Source organism: Cotesia glomerata, linkage group LG9 (assembly GCF_020080835.1).
Source record: "Cotesia glomerata isolate CgM1 linkage group LG9, MPM_Cglom_v2.3, whole genome shotgun sequence".
In the NCBI taxonomy this organism is placed as follows: domain Eukaryota; kingdom Metazoa; phylum Arthropoda; class Insecta; order Hymenoptera; family Braconidae; genus Cotesia; species Cotesia glomerata.
In genome coordinates, this window is record NC_058166.1 from 9,402,724 (window position 1) to 9,412,403 (window position 9,680).

Genomic DNA, 9,680 nt, shown 5'->3' on the forward strand with positions numbered 1-9,680 from the left:
CTGTGTTAAGTGAAGTGTAATACCGCTAGGAAAGGTCGAGTGTCAGGAGCATCGCAGAGCACATCGGGTGCTGCTCCTGATAGTCATTCGTACACCGGTACGCTGAACTTTCCGTTTATTAAGACTGAAAACTCGACTTCGGGCCTTAAATAACCTCGCTATGGAGAATTACACAAGATAGTTGAAAAATGCAATTTGTGCTTCAACTTTCGTGTTCCGCACCGCGCCGCAGATTGCAAGACCGCTCAAGATTGCCGAAAATGTGGTCAACGTCACCACATGTCCATCCATTTTGGATGCACCAACGAAACCAGCTTCACCGCAGTCTACATCTTCCGCACAGATCCGCTTTCCGCTCAAGTATTGCTAGCTACCGCTTTAGTCCAGGTCCGCCCACATCATGGTAATCCAATCACCGCCAGAGTGTTGATTGATCAAGGTTCAGAGCTCTCATTTATGAGACAGTCGCTCTTCAAGAAGCTTGGACAACCGCTACAGCGTGACATGGTCATGCTCAAGGGCATTGGCAATGTCTCCGCAGGAAGCTCACTAGGTGTGAGCACAATTGAGCTTCGTTCGCTGTGTACGACCGCATCAATGCATGTCAGCATGCATATTCTACCAACACTGACGGTAGATCTTCCATCGTTCGTGATCGCTGATCCGAAATGGCCGCATCTTGAGAATCTCAAGCTCGCTGACCCGCAGTATCTACAGCCACGCCCTGTAGATATTATTCTAGGTGCATCACCAGCCGCACAGATTATGAACGCAGAGATTCAACGAGGACCTCGCAATGCTCCTATTGCACAATCCACCACGCTTGGTTGGATTGTCTATGGAGCTGTCACCGCTAAACACGCTTCAACATCACACGCAGCACTACATGCGTCAGTAGATACTGAATTACAAGACGCTATCGCTAAGTTTTGGGAACAGGAAGAAGTTCCATCTGGAAATTCACCGCTCAACACCGCTGAAGAAGACGAGTGTGAAATTCACTTTCGTCAAACGCATTATCGACAGCCTGATGGACGCTACGTAGTGAGATTACCGCTTAAAGCCCTTGAGAGTCAACTTGGCGACTCTATCAACGCAGCTATGGGGTCACTCCGCAGATTAATAACTCGCTTGTCGCGAGAAAGAGAATATTCTGACATGTATCGTGCATTCATGGCAGAATACATTCAACTAGGACACATGGTACGAGTACCAGTCAACGAATTGCCCGCAAACGCTTACTTCTTGCCTCACCATGGGGTATTGAAGCTTGATAGTACCACTACGAAGCTCCGCACAGTGTTCAATGGTTCCTGTGCAACATCTACAGGAATTTCATTGAACGACATTCTCCACGCAGGACCCAAAACGCAAATTGACATTTTTGATGTGATGTTGAGAATCCGTTGCAGCAGGATTCTATTCGCTACTGACATCACCAAGATGTTCAGACAGATTGAGGTCGACTCGCTTGATTGGCCGCTTCAGTGCATTCTCTGGATAGATGAGAATGACTTAATAGACGCTTACTGTCTCAAGACAGTCACATACGGAACCGCTAGTGCACCTTTTGACGCTGTACGTGTGCTTATCCAACTAGTAAAGGATGAAGGACACCGCTTTCCGCTAGCTGTTGCTCCAATGTTGAAAACACGCTACGTAGATGATATCTACGGTGGAGCAGACAACGAAGAAGACGCTATCAAGGCTGCAGTACAAACAAAAGCTCTGTGTGCAGCAGGCTGCTTCCCGCTTGCCAAATGGGCTAGCAATAGCCCACGGTTACTCGCTGAAGTCGCTCCAGAAAAGCAGCTGGATACACCGCTTAAAGAAATCAGTGATGCACCAGTAAAAGTCCTGGGCATGTACTGGAATTCACGCACTGACGCTCTCCAGTTCAAGTACACGCTACCGCCAGATACGCCTAAGACAAAGAGAGCTATTTTGTCTGAAATCGCTAAACTGTATGATCCGCTAGGACTTCTCGCACCAATAGTCGTCAAAGCCAAGATCTTTATGCAAAATCTGTGGCTAGATAGAGTGTCATGGGATGAACAATTGTCACCATCACTCATTCACAAATGGACTGGATACCGCGAGGATCTTCGAAACATCGAATCCATCCGCATTCCACGCTGGAATAATATAGCACCTGGAGCAACTATGGAATTGCACGGGTTCTCAGACGCTTCGCAAAACGCTATGGCTGCCGCTGTTTATTTGAGAGTCACTGACGCTGATGGGAACACAAAGGTCTCACTTCTGTGTTCAAAAACGCAAGTAGCACCGCTGAAGACCATGACAATCCCACGCTTGGAATTATCTGCCGCATGGTTGCTAACACAACTGATACTTCATGTTAAAGAAGTTCAGTCGCTTGAAAATGTCAGGATCAATCTCTGGACTGACTCCGCCGTGACTCTCGCATGGATTAAAAGTCCAGCAATCCGCTGGAAGACATTCGTCCGCAATAGAGTGGGAAAAATCCAAGAAACGCTTCGAGATGTCTCCTGGAAATTCATTCCAGGAAAACAAAACCCCGCTGACTGCGCTTCAAGAGGTATACCTACGCTAAAACTGAAACAACACGCTCTCTGGTGGCATGGACCAACTTGGCTTCATGAACCAGAATCCTCTTGGCCCACTCTGGAGCCTCCAAAAGACAACGCAACGCATCGAGAAGAACGCCAAGGTCTGACACTAGTAACTTGGAAAGCAGAAAATTGCCTGCTCCAACAATTACTGTCGCATTACACGCAGCTGTTTCCACTGCTACGGAAGCTTAGCATCTGGCATCGTGCCATCGACCGCTTTAAAAGAGTTCCACAATCTTCGCTGACCTACCCGCTTACTCCATCAGACCTGGAGCGCGCTAAATTGACCTTGATTAAGTTCACTCAAGGACAATACTTCGCTAGAGAGATTCACACGCTACAAGATGGTGATGGTCTGCCTAAAAATAACAGCATCACTAAGCTGACTCCGTTCATCGACCATCAGGGGGTCCTGAGAGTCGGTGGCCGCTTGAAAAACGCATTGCTGGACCCAGAAGAGAGGCATCCAGCGATTCTACCGCGACAATCACCGCTTACATCAATTTTGATTGATGATTCGCACCGCAAAACGCTTCACGGAGGTACTCAGCTTACGCTCGCTGACTTACGCAAGACTGTCTGGATCATTGGAGGCCGTGTTCCAGTCAGATCATTTATTTTACGCTGCGTTATCTGCACGAGACACCGTGGAGAACGCGCTCAACAGTTGATGGGTCAACTACCCGCCGCACGAGTACAGCCAACTCGAGCCTTCTTGCATACAGGACTCGACTACGCTGGACCTATCACGCTGAAAACGTTTCAAGGACGTGGAGCAAAAACATACAAAGGCTGGATTGCAGTCTTTGTATGCATGTTCAGTTCAGCTGTACACTTAGAGCTAGTAACTGACTACACCGCTGCCGCTTTCATCGCCGCTTATCGCCGCTTCACTAGTCGCCGAGGTATCTGCCACACGCTGTGGCACCAATTCAGACTGTGGAACCAATTTTGTAGGAGCAGATAAAGAGCTGAAACGACTATTCGCTGCAGGATCCCGTACATTACGAGAATTATCAACCTTGATCGCTCAAGATGGCACGAACTGGAAATTCAATCCGCCTGGAGCTCCACATTTTGGAGGAAAATGGGAAGCCGCTGTGAAATCTATCAAATTTCACCTTCGAAGAACAATCGGAGACTCGCTGTTGACGCTTGAGCAATATTCAACGCTACTGGCTCAAATTGAAGCCATATTGAATTCCAGACCGCTCACACCGCTGAATGAAGATCCTGCTGACCTGGCTGTACTGACTCCAGGTCACTTCTTAATCGGACAGTCACTGACCGCTATCCCAGAGCCATCGCTGACAGATTTACAACCTGCTCGGCTCTCGCACTGGGAACAAGTCCAGCAAATGGTTCAACATTTCTGGAAACGCTACTACCAGGACTGCATCCACCGCTACCAGGCCATTTCAAAGTGGCATCATCGACGCAACCAGATCAAGGTGGGTTCAGTAGTACTGATCACCACTGAGGATCTCCCGCCAACCAAGTGGCCATTAGCCAAAGTAATTGCTGTCCATCCAGGTGAAGATGGACAAATCCGCGTAGTAACTGTTAAGACAGTTAACACAGAGCTGGTACGTCCAATTACAAAGCTCTGTGTCCTGCCGCTAACGCATGAAGAAGATGATCTTGTCGACGCAGCCGCCAACCCGGGGGAGAATGTTCGGTGAACAAGGCCCAGTAGCGATTAACTCGCTCCTGGGGGACTCCCAAATTCAAGAGACGCACCTGTCCACCGCTAGTTCCCGCAAAAATCGAACCGCCAATAGAAAATCAGCCTCTCGATCACGTCATGAATCGACCGCTTTATTGGCTGATCGCTCCCACTAGACATGCGCAATAGCCTTCTTCCCCAACTCAATGAGGAAGAAGACGGACTATTGTTATTATCTTTCGCTTCCACGCTTTCGTTGCAACAAGTCGCCATTAATTCCGCTTTACTTTCGCTTATTGTTAATTAACCGCATTTCGCTATTTTTATAATTTAAATTGCTTAAATTAACCGCTAATAATTCGCTTTAATTTGTTATAGGTAAATTGTGTTATCAGTGCATTTATTTCACCGCTTTTTCAGTGCCGGCAAAGTGTTCAACCAAGTGTCAACCGGCTTCGCTTTTGCAACCCACGCTGTAATTTACAAATCCGCTTTTATCTTAACAATCCGCTATTAAAAATATTAAATATTGAGTGTAATTAATGTAAATAAATTACTAGTGTTATTTTTGATAATAAATTACGCGTTTTAATTGAGATATCCAACCCTAAACCTGATCCCCGCTTTTCCGCTCTTTCTGTAATTATTCAGTGGTCAAACACAGAGAGCGGTTAAAATACAGAGAGGTCCAATACAGAGAGCATCGACTGTATCATTCATAAAAAAATTTTATAGCACAAAAAATATCATTGTATGTATTTTAATCATTTATATTCTATAAGGAAAACAATATAAAACTTTAGTACATCTATAATTATATTTAACAATTAAAAAGACGGAATAATCATTCAATTAACGTACTTTTATTGCAATCAGGGAATTTTTTCCGATACTCACTAATAACTAGTAATAAATATTGGAGCTGTTCTTCGTCTTTAGTAAGGCATTGATTGTAATCTTCAATTAGCGCTACACCACGTTCCGCGACATCATTGACAACAGCCAATTTACTAAAAAATTGTTGACATTCCTGAAAACTATCGATGCTGGACCACTTGTCGACTTCTTTACTTAAAAATTCATGTGGCAAGTCAAAGTCTTTTAAAATTGTTAACGATTCTGTTGAAATGAAGTCACTTACATCTTTGTGTAAAAATTCATGTAAGTTTTTGTAGTCAAATTCATATTTTCTGGCTTTAGTTTTTATAGGGTTCCGATTTTTTCAAATTTTTTACCATTTTTTTCTTTACTTCCGGATCTACAGCATCGTCAAATAGAGAAATTATGGCTAATTTGTCACTTAAATACCACAAATGATCGCTCATTTTTTTAAAGCTCCTTTTGATACAGATGAATTAATTTTATCATAGAGTATCAATTGTTGCATCAAAATTAAGTCATTATTTGCAGCTAAGATAGCAGAAGGTGAAGTGAACCAAGCTTTTATATAAATGACAATTATGAAAATACATACTTGGCGAATACTAGTTAATTCATGAGGGGTCAGCTTAAATTCTCCCCTAAAAATATATATATTCAGGCAATAAATTACCTTCGACATCCAACGAGCATGACTCATCGCTCCTGGATGTTTAAAGGTGAAATTATCTTTTGGAATAACTCCTAAAAAAATTGACGATAACTCTAAAAATTCTCGGTAATCATTCCTCGGAAGATATTTCTGCAACAAATGAGTACGAATGAAAAAACTGATTTTCTTAATCTAGAATTAATAATTAAAAATCGTTTTTGAATACTAAAAGAACAAGATTTCAATTAAAACAAAGTACAAAATTCGATCAATTTTAATTTAACATAAATTACGAGTTAAAGATAATCACGTATATTTTTGTCTATGTTTAAAATGAATTGTATTCGATCGACACCAGGAAATTACTATTAATTTAAGGTTTAAATTTTTCCATTACACAATTTTTTTTAAATTTACCGAAAGGAAAAATTTCTTTTGAAAAATATGGGCATTCTAGTGACAAGACATTGATATGTTGGAAATTTTCAACAATTTCATTTCTTTGCAGAAGAAATCAAAATTTTTCGCACAGTAACTTTTTTGTTGGAAAATAGTTTAACTGATTAAAAAAATAAAAAAACAAAAATACAATTTTAGATAGATAACTTGAGAATTTTCATTCAGAATTGTTTTTTTCCAAATGTAGAAAACTTCTTTCAATTATTTGCATTTTCTTAAAAAAAAATTTTTTCTCTCAGTGTATAGTGAAAAAGAAAGTTGTTTTTGAGTGCTTTTGTGAATGATATTATGTAACTAAAACATACCAGCGAATAACTTTCAATAAAATCCAATGTTTCGTCTTTTTCTCTGATAGTACTTTAGCAACAATAGGATCATTAATTCCTGCACTGTATTTTGATTTATCTATCTTGTTCCAATTATTTTTGAATCTACCAAAAATTGAAACATTTGGGCCATTTTGCGTTGGCCAGTATACTTCAAAACACCTTTAATGAGTAGTTCAATGACGTGATGACGACATGGCAACCAAATGAGCTTTCGCCCTAAAAGATTCTCTAGTTCTACGCCAGCGCCACGATGAATGCCTATTTAATAATAGAATCATTAATGAATTAAAAACAAACATGAAAAATAAAATCTCTCAATTCTAAATACTTTGTTAATAGTATTGATTTACCTGTATTTGTATATGCAGTATCAAAGCACACCGCTTTGACATAATCACTGACACCCCAATGCTTCAAAGTTGAGTTTACTGCTGAAGCTTGCTCAATTCCAGTTCCTGCTCCAATTTTTGGAATGCCTAATAATTGTTCAGCGCCAGACGATGTCAGAAGAATTGGGAGTCTATCTACAACATCTGCGCCAACAATATCGCTTAACAATTTACCATCCCAATGAACTACGTAATTATCATTGAACTTTAAGTCTTTTTTGAACCATCCAGCTATTTCTTTTCGAAGAAGTATACGATTTCGTTGGATAGTTTTATAGCTTAAATTAACATTCCGAAGATCTATTCCAACGCTCTGTAAGGTAGCTGCCAAAATATATGTAGCATTTCTGTTGCTAACATTTGCACGATCAAGCGCAGCTGCTAAATTTGGAGTGATAATGTTTATTTTTGGTATTTTTTTTCAGACAACAATTCTGTTTCAAAATCGGAAACATTTGAAATTTGACTGATAGTTGACTGCGACGATGTTAGTAACTCTTGACTAGGTGTAATTTCATTATTATTATTATCATTAACCAAATCTATTTCTGAAAAGTATTTTGATATTATTTACAAGAAAATGTGATCAAAGTATAACAAGATTACATAATATTTAGTTATCAATTAGTTATGCTGAGCATAAAAATTACACAGAAAAAACTTCTTGCACCAAGAAAATTTTAAGGAAGACAAAAGTTATTTTGGAGCAAAAAGAAATTTTCTGGGGTCAAGAAACTTTGACTTCATTAAAGAAATTTTTAATCTTCCTTAATATTTTCTTGAGCCAAGATAATTTACCTTCTAGTCAAGAATTTTTTTTCTGTATACGGTTACGGGAACAGAATAAATTGTAATTATTGATTCAGTTATTAATTTTATTAAATCAAGTATTATTGTAAATACCAAATATCTACCTATCTCATCGGTTTCCATAATTTCAACATATTTTCTCGAAGTTTCTGGTGAACTGGAGTTATCAGAAATTTCTGGTTGATTCAATAGTTTCTGAGCCGAAAAGTTGTTGATCTCTCCATTCAAACTTCTTAGACCGTTTTTTCCAGCGATATTAAATAACTGTTGAATTTTTTGTTCAAAACTCACTTCTTTTTGTTTTTGAGCTTGTGATTTTATTCTTTTCTTATTGCACTGCAATAATTGCCATTTTTTGAAAAACTCAAGTATTTTGTTAATCGTATTTCGAAGCCCGGAGGTTAAAATTTGTAAATTTTTCCAACAATCTTGAACTATATTTGCAGTTTTTTTTGCACTTTCATTGACTTTTAGATGAAGAACTTTGTGATGATAAAAAAATAATAATAAAACTTCTTTTATAGTGGGAAGTTTACGACCATTAATTTTAGCTATTGGAACACCAATCAAATTAATTTTTTCGGTTGTCATATTGATACAGTTCTTTGATATTATTCAATTATATTTACGTAATCAAAAATCACAACAAATAAAGAGAGTCAGGTTGTAATAAAAATTGTAACAACACTAGAAATTAGACACACAACTCACAACACGAATACTGAGATTAAAAGCGACGCTCGATCCACAATTAACAATGAAGAAAGATGCTACAGTTATCTAAAAAACATAACCTCTCTATTTGTAGAACAATGGAATGTAAGAAATACCGAAAGTGAAGGTCGAACTAGGGGTCTTTTTTTTTAGAAATGGTGATAGATGAATAAAAACATCGTAGCGCTATATAATACGATACTAATAATTGATAATATTGTTTTGAGGTTATGTTCAATCGGTTGGCTTTGTATTAAGCGACGCAATTATTGAGAAAATGAGAGAGTAATCTCATGAGATGTAGTACTGTGGATTGATGTCGAAAAATGAAACAAGGGGAGTAAGGGGAGGTTGTTAATCAAAGCGGATTCTCGTAGATAAATTTGTATTAAATAAAAAGTAAATAATTTTCAATGAGAAAACAACATGATTGTTATTTTTTAAACTATCAAAACACAGTGAAAATGCAATTTTCTGCAGAAAATAGCTTTTCAATGCCAATAAATAAAAATATATTATGATTTTTTCAAATTTTTCATAATTCTGTTGATAAAATAAAAATTATTATCTATAAAAAGATCAAAATTTTCAATGGGCTCAAAAAAATTAAATTTACAGCGAAAAAAACCAGAATTTTATTTTGACATCAACTTTAACTTTGAATAACTTTCAAAGGAGTGAATTTAGCTAAAAATGTTAAGAGACATTTTTTGTAGGAAATTAAATTCCCTTCAAGAATCTCTATTGAATTTTTTCCGGATACTAATTTTTAAGTGAATTACAAAATTCCAAAGTTAAACAATAAAATTCTGAAATCTTATCAATTTTCAAGGCGTGTTTATAAGAAAACGGTTCATCTGACGAAAAATTTCAATCAGTCTTTTTTTCTAGACAATTAAATTTGCTTCAAAAAACATCTAAGTTTATTTCATTTACCTCGATGGTTTAGGAGTTATGAGACAAAAACCCGTTCCGGAAAAAAAAATTAAAAGTTGCGATGATAGACCTCTTAATATAAATATTAAGGGCTCAAATTCTCACAACATTTTTTTTTTTGTCATCCCAAATAATATTTTCGATATACAAAAAAAAAAAAAAATAGTTAATTTTTTTGGCCCAGTCTAATAAATATCGACTTTAGGACAAAATTTTTTAAATATTAAGTAAATAAAAAAAATTTTTTTTTTT

General features: G+C 38.0%; 3 protein-coding genes across 3 annotated transcripts; 1 reads left to right on the top strand and 2 right to left on the bottom strand.

Moving 5' to 3' along the window:
* The first annotated feature begins 279 nt into the window (after nt 1-279).
* Nucleotides 280-4,276, top strand: LOC123272217. The gene is made up of 2 exons (XM_044738917.1): nt 280-3,499; nt 3,552-4,276. Exons 1-2 carry the CDS (start codon nt 280-282, stop codon nt 4,274-4,276), a joined length of 3,945 nt encoding a protein of 1,314 aa, XP_044594852.1.
* Nucleotides 4,277-6,597: 2,321 nt separating this feature from the next.
* Nucleotides 6,598-7,313, bottom strand: LOC123272218. Its single transcript, XM_044738918.1, has 3 exons — nt 7,297-7,313; nt 6,930-7,246; nt 6,598-6,837 (listed from the first exon to the last, which is right to left on the bottom strand). The coding sequence occupies exons 1-3, from the start codon at nt 7,311-7,313 to the stop codon at nt 6,656-6,658; spliced, it is 516 nt and encodes a 171-aa protein (XP_044594853.1). The 3' UTR covers nt 6,598-6,655.
* On the bottom strand, nt 7,203-8,667 carry LOC123271903. Its single transcript, XM_044738451.1, has 2 exons — nt 7,883-8,667; nt 7,203-7,516 (listed from the first exon to the last, which is right to left on the bottom strand). The coding sequence occupies exons 1-2, from the start codon at nt 8,367-8,369 to the stop codon at nt 7,371-7,373; spliced, it is 633 nt and encodes a 210-aa protein (XP_044594386.1). The 5' UTR covers nt 8,370-8,667; the 3' UTR covers nt 7,203-7,370.
* Between the last annotated feature and the right edge of the window lie 1,013 nt (nt 8,668-9,680).

Coding starts and splice junctions, on each gene's coding strand:
- LOC123272217 (XM_044738917.1), top strand. CDS start 280: ATGTCCATCCATTTTGGATGCACCAACGAAACCAGCTTCACCGCAGTC. Junction 3,500..3,551: donor CCGCTTCACTAGTCGCCGAG/GTATCTGCCACA, acceptor CCAATTTTGTAG/GAGCAGATAAAGAGCTGAAA.
- LOC123272218 (XM_044738918.1), bottom strand. Junction 6,838..6,929: donor TACTGCATATACAAATACAG/GTAAATCAATAC, acceptor ATTATTAAATAG/GCATTCATCGTGGCGCTGGC.
- LOC123271903 (XM_044738451.1), bottom strand. CDS start 8,369: ATGACAACCGAAAAAATTAATTTGATTGGTGTTCCAATAGCTAAAATT. Junction 7,517..7,882: donor TATGGAAACCGATGAGATAG/GTAGATATTTGG, acceptor AATACTTTTCAG/AAATAGATTTGGTTAATGAT.